The sequence below is a fragment of the Bubalus kerabau genome, chromosome 1 (genome assembly GCF_029407905.1).
Source record: "Bubalus kerabau isolate K-KA32 ecotype Philippines breed swamp buffalo chromosome 1, PCC_UOA_SB_1v2, whole genome shotgun sequence".
Taxonomy (NCBI): Eukaryota; Metazoa; Chordata; class Mammalia; order Artiodactyla; family Bovidae; genus Bubalus; species Bubalus kerabau.
The window spans coordinates 79,223,290-79,243,035 of record NC_073624.1 but is presented as its reverse complement, the minus strand read 5'-3'; the positions used below and the strand labels follow the sequence as shown (position 1 = coordinate 79,243,035).

The 19,746-nt window shown below is 34.7% G+C and overlaps 1 protein-coding gene across 7 annotated transcripts in view; it reads right to left on the bottom strand.

The window, feature by feature from the left end:
* CNOT2 (CCR4-NOT transcription complex subunit 2) overlaps positions 1–19,746 on the bottom strand; it is a 131,978-nt gene that overhangs the window by 68,123 nt on the left and 44,109 nt on the right. For 4 of the 7 annotated variants that reach the window (XM_055580384.1, XM_055580382.1, XM_055580387.1 and 1 more), the window contains one exon: positions 16,686–16,828. Coding sequence is in view for 6 of the 7 variants with exons in the window: in XM_055580382.1 (XP_055436357.1) it covers positions 16,686–16,733 (48 nt within the window). In the remaining variant the exon portion in view is untranslated. The remainder of the gene's footprint in view (positions 1–16,685; positions 16,829–19,746) is intronic. The other 3 variants (XM_055580386.1, XM_055580385.1, XM_055580381.1) reach the window with 1 other exon arrangement.

Below are 19,746 nucleotides of genomic sequence, written 5' to 3'. Positions count from 1 at the left end.
TTTGAAGTCATCAGTATGTTAATATTCAAGTGGAGATCAAAGAAGCTCAACTGAAAGAACTGTGACCTGACATGACAACTGTGGGTTAGGTGAGCGTTCTTTTAAAACTTTCAAGGAACTAAGGTAAGGTGAAAGGCAGTAGAAGGAATCACAATGTGCAAAATTCTTAAAAGCAAAAATTTAATGACTTTAATTTTGCCTGTGTTACACATAACTTAAAAAGCTTTAAATTTTTTAAAGTCCTTCAATTACAAGGAAAATGATAATATTATAAAGAAGTGAAGGAAGGAAAAAGAAAAGAAAGGGAGTGAGGAAGGAGGCAAGCAAGGGAAGAAACTGGAAGGAAAAGCAGAGGTAAGTTAAAAAAAGAAGAGAAGTAACGGAAAGAGAAAGAATACGATGAAAATGGATCACCAAACATTTTCAATTATTGTAATAATAAAAAGCAGAAGTAACGCTAACCCCTCCCCACCAAATTACAGTAAACAATGAGAATATGTCACAGAAATTGAATCAACTGTTTCTCTTAAGAAGTGAAATTCCCACTGAGACCTAGAGAATGGTAAAGAAATATGGTTCTAGCAGTCTAGCAGACTATTAAAAAAAAAAAAAATGCTCCACTCATAACCAACTAAAAATGCTCCACAAAATACTCAGCCAACAACAAACATTAATTAAGCAGACACTAAGCATTATTCCCAATATTGCCAGGAGAAATATTAATAACCTCAGATACGCAGATGACACCACAAAGCCTCTTGATGAAAGTGAAAGAGGAGAGTGAAAAAGTTGGCTTAAAGCTCAACATTCAGAAAATGAAGATCATGGCATCCGGTCCCATCACTTCATGGCCAATAGACGGGGAAACAGTGGAAACCGTGTTAGACTTTATTTTTTGGGGCTCCAAAATCACTGCAGATGGTGACTGCAGCCATGAAATTAAAAGATGCTTACTCCTTGGAAGGAAAGTTATGACCAACCTAGATAGCATATTCAAAAGCAGAGACATTACTTTGCCAACAAAGGTCCATCTAGTCAAGGCTATGGTTTTTCCTGTGGTCATGTATGGATGTGAAAGTTGGACTGTGAAGAAGGCTGAGCGCCGAAGAATTGATGCTTTTGAACTGTGGTGTTGGAGAAGACTCTTGAGAGTCCCTTGGACTGCAAGGAGATCCAACCAGTCCATTCTAAAGGAAATAAGTCCTGAGTGTTCTTTGGAAGGAATGATGCTAAAACTGAAACTCCAGTACTTTGGACACCTCATGTGAAGAGTTGACTCATTGGAAAAGACTCTGATGCTGGGAGGAATTGGGGGCAGGAGGAGAAGGGGACGACATAGGATGAGATGGCTGGATGGCATCACTGACTCAATGGATGTGAGTTTGAGTGAACTCTGGGAGTTGGTGATGGACATGGAGGCCTGGTGTGCTGCACTTCACAGGGTCGCAAAGAGTCGGACACAACTGAGCGACTGAACTGAACTGAACTGAACTGAAGCATTATTCTCAGGTAGGGATACAGTGTGAAGAAAATATTAGTGAAATCTAAAACAGAGATTACATTCTGATTTTTAAATGAACTTTGAACATGGAAGATAGGGAAGAGGGAAATTCAGCACCCCAAAACAAAATGTTTACATTTCCAAACAGGAATTTGCTCAAGGTAGAAAGCTATTAAAGACATCTCATAAAGCAGGTAACTTAAAACCCCTTAGTGAAGAATGCATCAAAAATTCTTGATGGCCCTAACTAAATTTGATGCTGGCAGAAGCAGGTAAAGCAATCTCTTCTGAGAATCTATAGCCAAAGCAGCCCAAATTCACATTACCTGTATGGACTACAACTTCAAACCAACATTTTATTTTGAATTGGGCCTGGATTTGGTAGTACCTTAGGCACTGGCAGAAGCATAGGCAAATCCCCTTGGGAAAAATGTCTTTTCACCCATTGCTCAAAGAAATCCCACAGATTTTTAAGAAACATAAAATGGTAACTAACTTACACACAAATACAAAGAATCAAGGTACCATAAATGAGAACCAGCAGAAACAAGAAACATTAGAGTGATCTGCGTCAACTTTCAACTGCTGGAGTCAAAATCTAAACAAAAAAATAAATAATGGTAAAAATGTGAATAATGATAAATATGCAGGCACAAAAGATATGGACAAGATTAACAAAGTTGGTCTCATGGAAACAAAGCAATATACCTGCCACCTGGTCAATATGCATTTTGTTCAAGTATATAAATAATTGATATCATACTGACCACATTTTCTAGCTACAGTGGAATACATAAGAAATCAGCAATAGGAAGCTAATAAGAAAAACCTCATAAGTTTGGAAAATTAAAAACACTTAAAATTAAAGAACAGTAAAACAAGCCCTAAAAGAATAAAAAGAAATAACTTAGTAAAGAGCATAAAGTGATGAATATAAAACAAAAATAAATTTAAAAAATAGGTAAATGAAGCTAGAAGTTGATTACAAAGTGACAAATCCCTAGCAAGGGTGACAAATTATTAAGAGGAAAAGGCACACAATAAAAAAATCTTAAGGATAAAAAAGGTGTTAAAGAGAAAAAATATAATTAAGAAGGTAGCATTATGAGTAATTTCTTAATCCTAATAAAGCGTATCTACAAAAAAAAAAAAAAAAAAAAAAAATCCTGCACCAAATATCTTATTTACTGACAACTTAAAGCTTGTAGGACAAGTAAAACAAGAGAAAAGAGTTCTACTATTTACACTTCTATTCAATATTGTATCAGAAGTACAAGTGAGTTCTGAAAAGATATCTAAGTCATAAAAAATATAAAGTATCAAAATTGTAACCTACAGATGATATATTTATTTACACAAAAGCCACTCAAAGAACCTACAGATAAATTATAAGAATAAAATTTCAGTAACATTAACTAATGGATACAATAATCAAGTTTAAAAGTCAAATGTATGTCAATATAACAGTGACATCTATAAAACATAATTTAAAAAATATAATTTATCAAAAAAACAACAAAAAGTACTTATGTATAACCCTGACTAAAGATTTATAAGTCCATTGCTTAAAAAAAATCTTTTGAAATAAAAATTTACTGAGAGAAAATATAGAAGAGCTCAGTGTATGAATTCAGACAGGAAGAGTATCATAAATATGTCAATTTTTCCCCAAATAAAAATGAAGGTAATAAAATTCCACTTGTAAACACAATACTTTTCTTTTCAATTCTAAATCTGTCATTGAACAAGGGCCAAGAAAGTTAAGACAATAATAAAAACCAAAGTGGAGAGACAGACATGAACATCTGATGCAAAGCTACAGTAAAAGAAAATGGGATACTGGTGCAGGCAGAGACAAACACATCAAAGGAACCAAACAAAGACATAAGAAACAGATCCATGAATATACTCAAATTGATTTATAGCAAAGTAATGCTGATTAGGAGGAAGGGAGAACAAGATCAATACATGATGTTAATATAACTGATTATCTTTATGCTAACAAAAGGAATTTGGTCTCCTCACACCATATAAAAAAAATAAATCAATCTCAGAAGAATATGGAAGACAAAACTAAAAATCTTTAAAAAGATATGACAATATCTTCATTTGCTTAATTTCAATAAGGAAATATGTCTCCAGCACAATCGCAATAAATTTGAAAAATTTTAAATTTGACATTATTAAACATCAGATCAATATAAACACTGTTGATGGGACTCAAAGTTGGTAAAAGGACATCTAAACATATTCCTAGAAGATTGACTGTGAATCTAATTCTCATAAAATTCAAGACTATGACATGGTTCAGGAAACTTCTCTAACTTCATAAAGCTCCTTCTATTTTTATGCAGTCTCTAAAAGTACAATGGCATGTCTTGTAAGGTTTTCTTTTATCTCCCTCTCCCACTCTGTTCCCCTCTCCCACTTTTATCTCCTTTTCTTTCCTCTGTCTCTGTTGCCCCTATGCTCCTCAATTTTGGTTCCACTCCCAGAAACTTCTCAATGGGTCCTAGAAGTGAGCATTAGCGGGTAAGTCTTGAGAGCTCAGAGCTGGGCGACTCAGTCACTGCAGGCCTCAGCACAGGTCCTTTCCACTGATCCAGTCAAGCAGGCAAAAACCCCCCAATTTCAAAAGGCCTCATTACACTTTCAAACGGGTTGTTCACCACTTTGAGGTGCTTCTATGCTCAGGTCCAGACACCCCAATGCTTCTCTCTACTTTCTTATACATAAAAAACTGATAAATTTAAGTCTTTTGTTAATCTTTCATCTGCTTGTATCTTGAGGTTCATGGAGATACTTCATCTCTAGCTTTTGTTACAAATGTTTTCATGGGTTTTGATTTTCTATCTAGTTGTTCTATTTTTATGTGGGAATTCAGAAAGATAAAAAGCAAAAAACTAAGTTTCACCCTCAGTGCAATCACTCCAGACCTAAGTAAGGTCTGAGACTATATTTTATTTATCTTTTATTTTAATTGGAGACTAATTACTTTATAATATTGTGGTGGCTTTTGCCATACATTCACATGAATCAGCCATGGGTGTACATGTGTTCCCCATCCTGACTTTCCCTCCCCATTCCATCCCTCAGGGTCATCCCAGTGCACCAGCCCTGAGCACCCTGTTTCATGCATCGAACTTGGACTGGCAATCTATTTCACATATGATAATATACATGTTTCAATGCTATTCTATCAGATCATCTTACCCTCACATTTTCCCACAGAGTCCAACAATCTGTTCTTCACATCTGTGTCTCTTTTACTATCTCACATATAGGGTCATCGTTACCATCTTTCTAAATTCCATATATATGTGTTAATATATTGTATTGGTGTTTTTCTTTCTGACTTACTTCGCTCTGTATAATAGGTTCCAGTTTCATCCACCTCATTAGAACTGATTCAAATGCATTCTTTTTAATAGCTGAGTAATATTCCATTGTGTATATGTACCACAGCTTTCTTATCCATTCATCTGTCAGTGGACATCTAGGTTGCTTACATGTCCTGGCTATTATAAACAGTGCTGTGATAAACATTGGGGTACATGTGTCTCTTTCAATTCTGGTTTCCTCGGTGTGTATGCTCAGCAGTGGGATTGCTGGGTCATATGGCAGTTCTATTTCCAGTTTTTTAAGGAATCTCCACACTGTTCTCCATAGCAGCTATACTACTTTGCATTCCCACCAACAGTGTAAGAGGGTTCCCTTTCCTCCACACCCTCTCCAGCATTTATTGCTTGTAGACTTTTGGATAGCAGCCATTGACCAGGGTGAGATGGTACCTCATTGTGGTTTTGATTTGCATTTCTCTGATAATGAGTGATGTTGAGCATCTTTTCATGTGTTTGTTAGCCATCTGGATGTCTTCTTTGGAGAAATGTCTGTTTAGTTCTTTGGCCCATTTTTTGATTGGGTCATTTATTTTTCAGGAATTGAGCTGCAGGAGTTACTTGTATATTTTTGAGATTAATTCTTTGTCAATTGCTTCATTTGCTATTATTTTCTCCCATTCTGAAGGCTGTCTTTCACCTTGCTTATAGTTTCCTTCGTTGTGCTAAAGCTTTTAAGTTTAATTAGGTCCCATTTGTTTATTTTTGCTTTTATTTCCATTACTCTGAGAGATGGGTCATAGAGAATCCTGCTATGATTTATGTCAGAGAGTGGTTTGCTTATGTTTCCCTCTACGAGTTCTATGGTTTCTGGTCTTACATTTAGATCTTTAATCCATTTTGAGTTTATTTTTGTGTATGGTGTTAGAAAGTGTTCTAGTTTCATTCTTTTACAAATGGTTGACAAGTTTTCCCAGCACCACCTGTTAAAGAGATTGTCTTTTCTCTATTGTAAATTCTTGCCTCCTTTGTCAAAGATAAGGTGTCCATAGGTGTGTGGATTTATCTCTGGGCTTTCTATTCTATTCCACTGATCTATGTTTCTGTCTTTGTGCCAGTACCATACTGTCTTGATGACTGTGGCTTTGTAGTATAGTGTGAAGTCAGGCAGGTTGAGTCCTCCAGTTCCATTCTTCTTTCTCAAGATTGCTTTGGCTATTCGAGGTTTTTTGTAATTCCATACAAATTGTGGAATTATTTGTTCTAATTCTCTGAAAAAAACCGTTGGTAGCTTGACAGGGATTGCATTGAATCTATAGATTGCTTTGGGCAGTATACTCATTTTCACTACATTGATTCTTCCGATCCATGAACATGGTATATTTCTCCATCTATTTGTGTCATCTTTGATTTCTTTCATCAATGTTTTATAGTTTTCTATATATAGGTCTTTTGTTTCTTTAGGTAGATTTACTCCTAAGTATTTTGTTCTTTTTGTTGCAATGGTGAATGGAATTGTTTCCTTAATTTCTCTGTTTTCTCATTGTTAGTGTATAGGAATGCAAGGGATTTCTGTGTGTTAATTTTATATCCTGGAACTTTACTGTATTCACTGATTAGCTCCAGTAATTTTCTGATGGAGTCTTTAGGGCTTTCTATGTACAGGATCATGTCATCTGCAAACAGTGGGAGTTTTACTTCTTCTTTTCCAATCTGGATTCCTTTTATTTATTTTTTTGCTCTGATTGCTGTGGCCCAAACTTCCAAAACTATGTTGAACAGCAGTAGTGAGAGTGGGCATCCTTGTCTTGTTCCTGACTTTAGGGGAAATGCTTTAAGTTTTTCAACATTGAGGATAATGTTTGCTGTGGGTTTATCATATATGGCTTTTATTATGTTGAGGTATGTTTCTTCTATGCCTGCTTTCTGGAGGGTTTTTATCATAAATGGATGTTGAATTTTGTCAAAGGCCTTCTCTGCATCTATTGAGATAATCATGTGGTTTTTATCTTTTAATTTGTTAATGTGGTGTATCACATTGATTGATTTGCGAATATTGTAGAATCCTTGCATCCCTGGGATAAAGCCCACTTGGTCATGATATATGATCTTTTTAACATGTTGGATTCTGTCTGCTAGAATTTTGTTAAGGATTTTTGCATCTATGTTCATCAGTGACATTGGCCTGTAGTTTTTTTGTGGCATCTTTGTCTGGTTTTGGTATTAGGATGATGGTGGCATCATAGAATGAGTTTGGAAGTTGACCTTCCTCTGCAATTTTCTGGAAGAGTTTGAGTAGGATAGGTGTTGGCTCTTCTCTAAATTGTTGGTAGAATTCAGCTGTGAAGCTGTCTGGTCCTGGGCTTTTGTTTGTTGGAAGATTTCTGATTATGGTTTCAATTTCTGTGCTTGTGATGGGTCTATTAAGATTTTCTATTTCTTCATGGTTCAGTTTTGGAAAGTTATACTTGTCTAAGAATTTGTCCATTTATTCCAAGTTATCCACTTTATTGGCATATAATTGCTGACAGTAGTCTCTTATGATCCTTTGTATTTCTGTGTTGTCATGATTTCTCCATTTTCATTTCTAATTTTGTTGATTTGATTTTTCTCCCTTTGTTTCTTAATGAGTCTGGCTAATGGTATGTCTATTTTATTTATCTTCTCGAAGAACCAGCTTTTAGCTTTGTTGATTTTTGCTATGGTCTCTTGTTTCTTTTACATTTATTTCTGCCCTAATTTTTGTGATTTCTTTCCTTCCACTCACCCTGGGGTTCTTCATTTCTTCCTTTTCTAGATGCTTTAGGTGTAGAGTTAGGTTATTTATTTGATTTCTCTCCTGTTTCTTGATATAGGCTTGTATTGCTATGAACCTTCCCCTTAGCACTGTTTTTTCTGAATCTCATAGGTTTGGGGTTGTTGTGTTTTCATTTTCATTCATTTTGATGCATATTTTGATTTCTTTTTTGATTTCTTCTGTGATTGTTGGTTATTCAGAAGTGTGTTGTTTAGCCTCCATATGTTTGTATTTTTAATATTTTTTCCTGTAGCTGATATACTGCATTGTGATCAGAAAAGATGCTTGAGATTATTTCAATTTTTTTGAATTTACCAAGGTTTGATTTATGGCCCAAGATGTGATCTATCCTGGTAGAAGGTTCCGTGTGCGCTTGAGAAAAAGGTGAAATTCACTGTTTTAGGGTGAAATGTCCCAAAGATATCAATTAGGCCTAACAGGTCCATTGTATCATTTAAAGTTTGTGTTTCCTTGCTAATTTTCTGTTTAGTTGATCTCTCCATAGGGGTAAGTGGGGTATTAAAGTCTCCCACTATTATTGTGTTGCTGTTAATTTCCCCTTTCATATTTGTTAGCATTTGCCTTACATATTGTGGTGCTCCTATGTTGGGTACATATATATTTATAATTGTTATATCTTCTTCTTGGATTGATCCTTTGATCATTATGTAGTGTACTTCTTTGTCTCTTTTCAGGGCTTTTATTTCAAAGTCTATTTTATCTGATATGAGTATTGCTACTTTTGCTTTCTTTTGGTCTCCATTTGTATGAAATATCTTTTTCCAGCCCTTCACTTTCAATCTGTATGTGTCCCTAGGTTTGAGGTGGGTCTCTTGTAGACAGCATATATAGGGGTCTTGTTTTTGTATCCATTCAGCCAGTCTTTGTCTTTTGGTTGGGGCATTCAACACATTTACATTTAAGGTAATTATTGATAAGTATAATCCCGTTACCATTTACTTTGTTGTTTTGGGTTTGAGTTTATACACTCTTTCTGTGTTTCCTGTCTAGAGAAGTCCTTTAGCATTTGTTGGAGAGCTGGTTTGGTGGTGCTGAATTCTCTCAGCTTTTGCTTGTCTGTAAAGCTTTTGATTTCTCCTTCATATTTGAATGAGATCCTTGTTGGGTACAGTAATCTGGGTTGTAGGTTTTTCTCTCATCACTCTAAGTATGTCCTGCCATTTCTTTCTGGCCTGAAGAATTTCTACTGAAAGATCAGCTGTTATCCTTATGGGGATCCCCTTGTGGGTTATTTGTTGTTTTTCCCTTCCTGCTTTTAATATTTGTTCTTTGTGTTTGATCTTCATTAATTTGATTAATATGCATCTTGGGGTGTTTTGCCTTGGGTTTATCCTGTTTGGGACTCTCTGGGATTCTTGGACTTGGGTGGCTATTTCCTTCCCCATTTTAGGGAAGTTTTCAGCTATTATCTCCTAAAGTATTTTCTCATGGCTTTCCTTTTTGTCCTCTTCTTCTGGGACACCTATAATTCGAATGTTGGGGTGTTTAACATTGTCCCAGAGGTCTCTGAGGTTGTCCTCATTTCTTTTAATTTTTTTCTTTTTTCCTCTCTGCTTCATTTATTTCCACCATTCTATCTTGCACCCCAGTTATCCTATCTTCTGCATCAGTTATTCTACTGTTGGTTCCCTCCAGAGTGCCTTTGATCTCAGTTACTGCATTATTATTGATTGACTTTTTTATTTCTTCTAGGTCCTTGTTAAAAGTTTCTTGCATCTTCTCAATCCTTGCTGAGATTGTATTTTAAAAAGTAACTTTGCACCAATGTTTTCTTAGGTCAGTCTCCCAAAGCAAAATGAGACCTAATCAAGCTTATAAGCTTTTACACACCAAAGGAAACCCTAAAATAAACAAAAAAAAAAAGACAACCTAGGGGCTGGGAGAAAATATTTGCAAATGATGCAACCGACAAGGGCTTAATTTCCAAAATACTCAAACAGCTCATACAATTCAACAACAAAACAATCCAATCAAAAAATGAGCAAAAGAACTAGACAGACATTTCTCCAAAGAAGACATACAGATGGGCAACAAGCACATGAAAGGATGCTCAACATCACTAATTATTACAATAAGGTACTGTCTCACTCCAGTCAGAATGGCAATCGTTAGAAAGCCTACAAATAAATGATAGGGATTCCCTGGTGGTTCAGTGGTAAAGAATCTGCCTGACAATGCAGGAGACATAGGTTCAATCCTTGATTTGGAAAGATCCCACATGTGGCGGAACAACTAAGCCCATGAGCCACAACTATTGAGCTGACACGTTGCAACTACTGAAGCCTACGGGCCCTAGAACCTGTGCTCCACAACAAGAGAAGCCACCACAGTGAGAAGCCCACAACTGCAACTAGAGAGTAGCCCCCGCTCACCGCAGCCTAGCATAAGACCTAAGAAAAACCGTGCAGCAGCAAAGACCTAGCACACCCATAAATGAATAAAATTATATATATATGCATGTGTGTATATATATATATATTTATATACATATAAAAGAGTTTGCAAACTCTAAAAACAAAAATAATAAATGCTGAATAGAATGCAGAGAAAAGGGAACCAACCCTCTCACACTGTTGGTGAAAATATAAATTGGTATACTCATATGGAAAACACTATAGAGGTTCCTCAAAAAACCAAAACTAGAGTTGCCATATGATCCAGGAATCCTACTCCTGGGCATATACCCAGACAAAACTGCAATTCAAAAAGATACACGCACCCCCATGTTCACAGTAGCACTATTTACAATGCCCAAGACATGGAAACATCCGTCCATCAACAGATAAATGGATAAAGATGGGGTACATATACATAAAGGAAAACTAATCAGCCATAAAAAAAAAAAAGGATGAAATAACACCATTTGCAGCAACACGGATACAACTAGAGATTACCATACTAAATAAATCAGAAAGAGCAAGACAAACACTACAAGGTATTACTTACACGTGGAATCTAAAATATGACACAAATGAACCTATCCATGAAACAGAATCACAGATACAGAGAACAGATGGTAGTTGCCAAGGGGGAGGGGGTTAGGCGAGGGATGGAAAGGGAGGTTGGAATTGGTAGACGTAAGCTTTTATACACAGAATGGATGAAGAATAAGATCCTACTGTATAGCACAGAGAACTATATTCAATATCCTATGATAAACCATAATTAAAAAGAATATTTTAAAAAAGAATGTATATATGTATAGCTGAATCACTTTGTTGTTCAGCAATAATTAACACAACATTGTAAATCAACTGTATTTATACTTCAGTTTAAAAAAGGTAACTGCTTCTATATTTTCTCTGATTGACAGAAATATCTACATTAATGTTTTACTTTGCTATTTAATCATGAATACATTCCAAATTCATGATTGGGGCAAATCACTTCAATGTAAAATATATTTCTGAAAGAGAACACAATTATTTCATATGCAAAAGCCTAGAACTAAGTTCCCAAAGAAGCACCACAGTGAACACATGGGGATGCTGCCAGGTATTTTAAATCTTCTTGGGAAACAAGGCAGTATCTGTCAGATACCATATGAACTATGTAAGTGTTTAGATCTAGTTATTTAATTGAATGAAACTTTTAACATTTCTGTTGGCCGAGGGGCACTGTGAAAAAATTACTAAGATACCATGGGTGCCATAAAACCACATATCTTTAATGAAACTTGCCTTTTGGAAAGCAAATTTCACCTCATTTGATGATTTCATAAGATGAGTAAAACAGTATCAGAATACACACATTCAAAGAAAGAGCAACATTGTTATTATCATGTAATAAGCCAACCAATGAGGAACCTGGGAATTCACTGGATGTCTTTGGTTGGCCAGAGGAAGAAAAAGAGCCATAAATGACAAATCAATGTCAAAAATGTATTTTAAACCAATATTTAGGTTGTGGAGTCAAAATAACTTTTGTAGCTGTTAATATGATCATGAAATGAACAGAAGCATTGCACTTTAAATGCAACTTCGAAAGCAATCTCATTTTAGCAGGAATTATGTAACTGCAAATTAAGAGAACTTAATACTCACGCAATTTGAGGTTTTTTACTCCCCGTCCTTCATCTGTGGCTACAGCCATTCGTCTCCAAGATTTTCAAGAGCAATGAACCGTGAACCAGTTCACTGGCTTCAGGTATTTTACTTATTTTTGAATGAATTCCTTCCTCAGCTCACTCTTGCTCACCTCAACCCAATGCTAAAGAGCAACAATGACTGAAACCTTCATCCTTCTGCTCTATGCACTATATCTATTCTGACAATTCTTCGCTAAGTATATTCATTTTTCAAAAATTCTTTTTTATTTTAAGTGTTCTTTATATTATGTATCTGTAGCATTAATATATCAGATTCTAAAATGCTTTGATTGATGCTAGTGCTGTTTTCAATCATATAAGAAGTTATCAAGAAAAGGTTATAAGCTACTAGATGGCTCTAAGACAGCATCCATTGTAAGATGCATCCTGATAGCAGAAAGACAAAAATTTCCAATACTGTGTTATAACTTACAATAAAAGAAATGGAGTACACCACTGCTTACTTACATTTTCACTGCAGTAAATAAAAAGAAAAAAATTAATTTGTATTCAGTATTGTACAGTACTCTTGTATACTGAATGAAAGCTCACCTACTAGATGCATTTGTATGTGCACCATCAACTGTTAAATGATTAGGTAACATGTATTTTAAATGCTTTCCTTAAGCAGAATAGTCAGATATCTGAAATGCTGATCTGAACTGTCAGATAGGTGTTGAGTGTTTTCATAATATCTGGGAAATTGTTTATGGTTTGAGGTGGGCTGGAAATTTATTATTTTTTTTCTATTAAAAATAACAGAATATAGGGTACCACTTCCTAAAAAACGGACACACACTAAAGATGCACCTGTATACTGAACTAGGTATGTAACAAAAATATAAAAACTAGTAAGTACTTACTGGGAAGGAGGCAAGTTGAAGGGTGGGGCATGGAAATATCTACATTAGGTACAATATGCAAGCTGATGAAATATGTATATTTGTTAAAAACGGTAACAAATCATATTTGTACCTATAGAATTACTAGAAAAAACAGACACACTAAATTGTTAACAGTAAAATTACAAACTTTTATGTTCTATAGCTCTGTAATTAAAAAATAATAAAATGGAAATAAAATATTTAATGGAAGGGGGAGAGAGGAGGAACCAGTAATACAATCACTGCCATCGTTTGTTCTCTGACATGACATATTTCACAAAGTTAATGTGGTACTTTAGATTATGAGGTATTCTTAAGGGACATACAGACTGGGATGCATTAGATCTAGTTTATAGATAATATACATTGAACTAGCCAACATACGGCATGATCAGCAAGCTCAAATTAAAAAAAAGTAATATCCTAAAAATACTGGATATATATATGTAGCATTTCCCTTGGCACACTGTGCAATTTCTGTTAACTTCTTTCTTTGTTTAATTTTATTACAACAATATGTCTTTGAACACCTATTATGTAACTGAAACCATTTGGTACTGCCAGTAGTACCAAAATATCAATAAATACGGCTCCAGTTTTCAAGAAGCTTAATATACAGAAACACTGTCCAATACCACTTTCTACAATAATGGAAAAAGTTCTATATCTGCACTGTTCAATATGGTGGCCATTAATAGCATGCAACTATTGAGCATTTGCAACATGGCTGACATGACTAAGAATTTATTTTATTTTATTTACATGAATTTAAATACCACTTATGGGGCTAGTACCTACAGTATTGGACAACATGGGGCTACAGCAAGACAAGGAAAAAATAAACATAACTTCAGTTTGTCATTGTACACACTAAACTAGAAATAGATACAAAGGTTATGAAAGCAAGGGAAAGGAATGCTGAAGGCCATCACTTTGGCTTCTGAAAGTACTGATGGAAGAAAAGGCATCACACAAAGAGGAACCCAAACAACTAAAGGCATACATGTAAAAGTGTACTGCAGAGAGATTTAAAAGTAGTTTTATATTACTCATGGAAAAACTCAGTATAAACAGAGAAGACAATGGAAATAAAGGCATGTGGGGCCACAACGTACTAATATTATATGTAAGGTTTAGGAGCTCATCTTTATTGTATTAGAAAGGGAATAGGCACTGGTAAGTAAACCTGGTAATTAGTATGATTAGATCTGTGCTCATAGTTGGAATAAATTAGTGTAAATTAGAGGAAGATAAGAAATTCTAGCCAAAAATTGGAGTTACATTTCCTTAGAAGAAGCTTGGAGAAGGCAATGGCACCCCACTCCAGTACTCTTGCCTGGCAAATCCCATGGACGGAGGAGCCTGGTAGGCTGCAGTCCATGGGGTTGCTAGGAGTCGGACACGACTGAGCAACTTCACTTTCACTTTTCACTTTCATGCACTGGAGAAGGAAATGGCAACCCACTCCAGTATTCTTGCCTGGAGAATCCCAGGGACGGAGGAGCCTGTTGGGCTGCCGTCTATGGGGTCGCACAGAGTCGGACACGACTGAAGCGACTTAGCAGCAGTAGCAGCAGCAGAAGAAGCTTGACAATTCTTCTAAGAAGAAACTGTAAAGCATTTATATAATTAAACTCTCCTGTCTGTATAGCAGTCTGTTCATCTAAATAAACTTCAAATACTCTATTCAAACTTTAGTAAGAAATAAAACACAAAAAGTAGATAGCAGTAGAAAAATCAATACTTCAACCAACGCCCATTTGAAAGTCACTAAGTTTTAGCACACAGCTGAGGAAATGCACCTTCCCAAATGAGTTCCTAAGTCTTTAATCAAGTCCACAATGAAATAAGAATTGGCAAAGTATTATCCTTTTTATTAAATTCTGGAACATTAGCTTATTATTATCAGAATGCTTAAATATCACTATAAGACATCAACTGCATTCCAAAAATAAAAGGCCTCAAAGATAAATTAAAACAAGTAAGATAGATATAAACATGAATACAAAGAAATCCTACTTTATTCATGAAAAACAACATATAAAATTCCACAAACATGGAATTTAAAAAAATCCAAATCATTTCATCTCAGCATACATATACAGACTCTAAGTGCTACCAATATAGTAGTAATTTTTCTACTATTCCTTTGAATTTCCCATATGCAAATAGTATATCATCATAATTATCATACCAGAAATTATATTTCTATACATGTACTTTTCAGAAAAGTCTTTTAAAAATAAAATAATTTTACAATAGAAATTTAAACAACTGTTTCCAAGAATATTCCAACATGCATTGACTGTTACTAACTAAAAAGAAAAGGGAGAATATTTTCAGGCAGAAAAACCCTAACTAAAAATGAATTTTCTGGTAAGCTAAAAAGCCTGGATTAGTTATAATAATGTGACTGAAACAGTGTGACTCAAAACAATTTTTTTTAGAGCAGAATAAACAGAAACTAGGAAATCTCTTCATGTATAAAATATAATCTGATTTTATTCCTAAGTGTAAAATTTGGAATTCTCTATTAATATGATCTCATAAAGTAAATTAATCACACTGTGTGATGATACAAAACTTCTATACTTACATTTTACAAACTGGATTATGAAAAGCCACATAATCTAGAATTATGATATTCTTTAAAAACAACCACCAGCATAATCTATCAAAATACAGAACAACCCAAGTAGTGTAACCAATGAAATCTTACATGAGTCAAGGTAGTTGGAAGTGGTTGTGAGGTAGGAGGAGTCACAACTAGTGTAATTAATGAACAAAGGCCATGCTGACCAAGTCTATAAGAGCAATTCAGAGCAGGAAAGGTTACAGGGAGAACTGCTTCTACATAGCCACCACTTACTCTGGCTTATTAAATTATAAAAATCTGGCAAGAAACTTCAGACATAAAATTGGGTCAAATTCTAGAAAGGTTAAATATGACTCTATTTTTCATTATGTATAGGACCTAAGTCTTGTGTTCAAAGGCTCTTTGTTATTTCACCATGAATTTCCTCCACTGTTCACTTATCCAATCTGAGGGAAGAAAAGACTAACCAGACTAAAATTAATGATTAGAAAGATAAATGAAGCTAAGTTAACAAAGCTGCTACTATCACACTAGTTGCCTTCACAGCCTGCAGAGAATAACACCTGGTGGTAAGCGGCAGAGGGAGGTTGGATATCTATTTGTGAAAGAAGCCTAAAGCTTATTCCTACTTGAGTTATGAACTATTGCTTATTCTAAATCACTACATAATTTGACATTAAATTATTAGCAAATTAATAAAACATTTTCTTTGAGAAAATTAAATTCAAATGTTATATGGGTTTTTAAAAAAATCACTATTTAATAGTACTATCTTTAAAATTCACCTTCTAAAGCTCAGAAAGAAACAGGAATATTACATTTCAACTATCCTTTCAGCAACCTTACATATTTAGTAGAGGATGGATATTATTAACTACCTAAATAGAGAGCAAGAATCCAGTATTGTAAGGAAAGCAAACTAATGATAATAGATAAGCTAATTTAATACAATCTGAGTGTCTGAGTACCCTGATCTCTACTTCTTTTATACTCTAACCAACTGTGTCTACATCTCTGTGATGCTATAGTACCCTGAATATAGTCCAAGACTTCAGGCTTAGTCTTCAGGAAGAATGTGTAAAGGCAATCAACATTTTATGGAATACTAACTCTGAATCCAGCCATGAAGTCATAAATTGTGTATTAGATAATCTAACTTTTGACATATATATACACACCAGGAAATTTATGCTCTGACACTAAAAGACCATATGCATATTTATTATATAAATACATGTACATCATTTGTAATAATATACATTTATTATAAGTATGGTTTAGTCTGAAAAACGTTCCCAACTATTTCAACTGTCTAAACCAACATGCATGTTTTTAAAATTATAACCCCAATTTTTCAAACTCAGGTGTATCCAACCTGCTGATTCCAATTAAATACAACATATTAAGCAGTTCATGTAACTATATAACCAATAGAAAGTAAGAAAAAAAAAATGATCTTACCTGGTAGTTTCTTTTCTCAGATAATGTATGTCCATCAGTCCTCACCATAGAGTCGTGTCCTTTCCTCACAGTACTGGAGGCAATCAAATAGAACTGTCACTCAAGGGTCGTGTCACAGGAAGGACCGCCCACCAGTTCTCCCTCTAGAGTGGAATTATCCAAAAGCCGTCATAATTACTAACATGTAAACACATGAACAGCAGCAAAAATATCCAATATGATACACAGAAAACAAAACCAAAAGTACTTTTAATATTCTAATTGATCTTCCTCTTAACCATCTAGGAAGGGCTGGACTGGCAGACATACGTTATTTGAGATAGAAGTTATTAAATATGAAAACCTTTTCCTTTGCAATTAAAACTGTCTGCCAGACCGCACACATAGGAAGAAAGTTATAATGAATAAAAATGGAGTGAACAAATAAATGCAGCCCTGAATTGACATATTTTTTCTTTTAAGTAAACATTCTCCTGTTAATCTCAGAAATGTTCAGTTAATTCAGATCCAGTTATTTAATTTCAAATTCCTCTCCTCCAAATGCTTACTTATATAGCTGCTATTTATTCAGTTTATGAGGTTTATTCCTATGCCATAGGATGTGAATACATCATATAATTTTAGAATTGTAAACAGATGCAATAGTCCATTAAAATTTACCCCAATGAAGGGTAGCAACAAATGTCAACTTTCTGGATGCCTTGGTCGTTCAGTCCTCCAATTTCATGCATGCTCTAACAATTTGCTTTTTTACATCAGGGCAAAAAAATTAACAGAGCTTATTTCTTAACCTGGCTAGAGATAAACAAGTCCATAAATGACTAAGCACTGTAAACCTCAGACACATTAAAAGGAAAAAAAAAAAAAAAATCACTGAGGCAGAGCTACTAATTGCCAGACATGCTAACTCAAAAATGTAAACTGAATATGAAAGACCAAAAATTCAAAAGCGGTATCTACAAAGAATTTGTAAACAGCTGTTTTCAAAACACAAGTTTTACTTTTACCTAACTTTTAGTAAAATGTTTACTGCTTGCAATGTGGGGCACCTGGCTTCGAGCCCTGGATTGGGAAGATCCCCTGGAGAAGGAAATAGCAACCCACTCCAGTACTCTTGCCTGGAAAATTCCATGGATGGACGAGCCTCGTAGGCTACTGTCCATGGGATTGCAAAGAGTAGGACACAACTGAGCGACTTCTTTCACTTTCACTTTTCCCCTAGGAAAGTAGTAAGTAGCATACATACAAAAGTCACAACAGTTGCTAACCACTAAAAATTATAATCAAATTTAGAGCAATCATTTAACATCAGACAAAATTCACTTTGGAGGAGGATGATAAAAACATCTAATTTAAATTCACAAGAAATATGAATCAATTTTATTAAAACCAATAAACATGCATATACACATACAGATGGATTACCCCTAAAAAGCAATCTAGTAAGAAGAGCAGAATATTTTTCAAGGAAAACATTAAAATTAGTATTATTAGGTTTACGTTTTAAAAAGAATTCAAGTAGTAAAAACCTATTCGCCACCTCCCATTTTATGTTTGGTAACAAGCTAGTGGGTACTTAATTGTGACCATCTTACATTGTAAATGTTTCGCTAAAATACTTCAAAGATGCCTGGCTCTATGGCAAAAATGTAACTGCATTACCAAATTTATATGTACTACTGGAATTAAACATCTCTTTTAAAAGTAACAAAGGAGAAAAGTTTTTTAAGAATAAGTGTATTTATCACTATAAATATAATCCTAGCAACTGGATTATTCATAAAGAAAAAATAATCTAGTGAATTGGGGGGGTCAAGAACAGTTTAAGTGACATATTCAACTTCAATTTAAACGTTCATGACAGTCACAAAATGAGAAGAAAAGTATTTATTACGCATCCCACATCCCCAAAACAACATTAACCTTGTTTCAATGTATTTTATAATATTAATAGATTAAAACAGCACTTGCCTCATTAACATATTAATGACAACGTAGAATTCAGTGAACAGTAAGTGTGAAATTTCAGTTTTTTCTTAGGAAATTAAGCATGTTTTCCTTCTTAAGTTTAAAAGTAAGTTGATGCACTATCTTCCATTTGTACTAGCTGAATAAAAGATATGTCAGAAATCTAAAGTCAGGCAAGGCCATCCCATTTTCAACAGCATAACATTATACATATAAAGAGATGATTAGGACTTTTTCTACTAAATAATACTATAATTAAAAATAAAAGTTAATATTTAACCTGTACATTCACCAGATAAAAGAAAAATACTAACTTTATAGAGTACTATGGATTAGTACAAAAGTAAAACTTGTTTCTTTTGTCTCCCTAGTATGGGTAACGTTAAGTATTTCATGGGTTAGGGTTTCAAACAACAGCCACTAGGCACACCTCCAAGAACTGCAGGTTCGGTTCCAGATCACAGCAATAAAGCAAATATCACAGTGAAGCAAGTCATGCAAATTTTTCGGTTCCCCAATGCACATAAGTATTTGTTTACACTATACTGTAGCCTATTAAGTGTACAACAGCATTATGTCTTAAAAAAAAAACAATGTACATCCCTTAACTTAAAAAAAAAATTATTGCTAAAAAATATTAGCCATTTCTGGAGCCTCCAGTGAGTCACCATCTTTTTGAAATACTAACATCAAAGATTACTGATCATAGATCACCAAAACAAATACAACAATGACAAAGTCTGAAATAATCTGAGAATTCCAAAATGGGATAAAGACATAAAGTGAGCAAATGTTGGAAAAACACCACCAACACTTGTTTGATGCAGGATTACCACAAACCTTCAATTTGTAAAAACATCATAGAATTAAGCACAATAAAACGAAGTGCAGTTGTTAGGGGAACCACTGACTGAAACTACTCACCCTGGCCAGACATGCGAGTAACCGCTTAACAACAGGAGGTTTTGGTAAGGAGCACAGAACTAACAAGCTACCACCAACTGGAATAATTTGGGAGAGAGAAGACACCAGTCCACATGTCCCATCAAGCTCTCAGAATCCTTCTCCCTGGCTGAGTGACACACGTGCCACC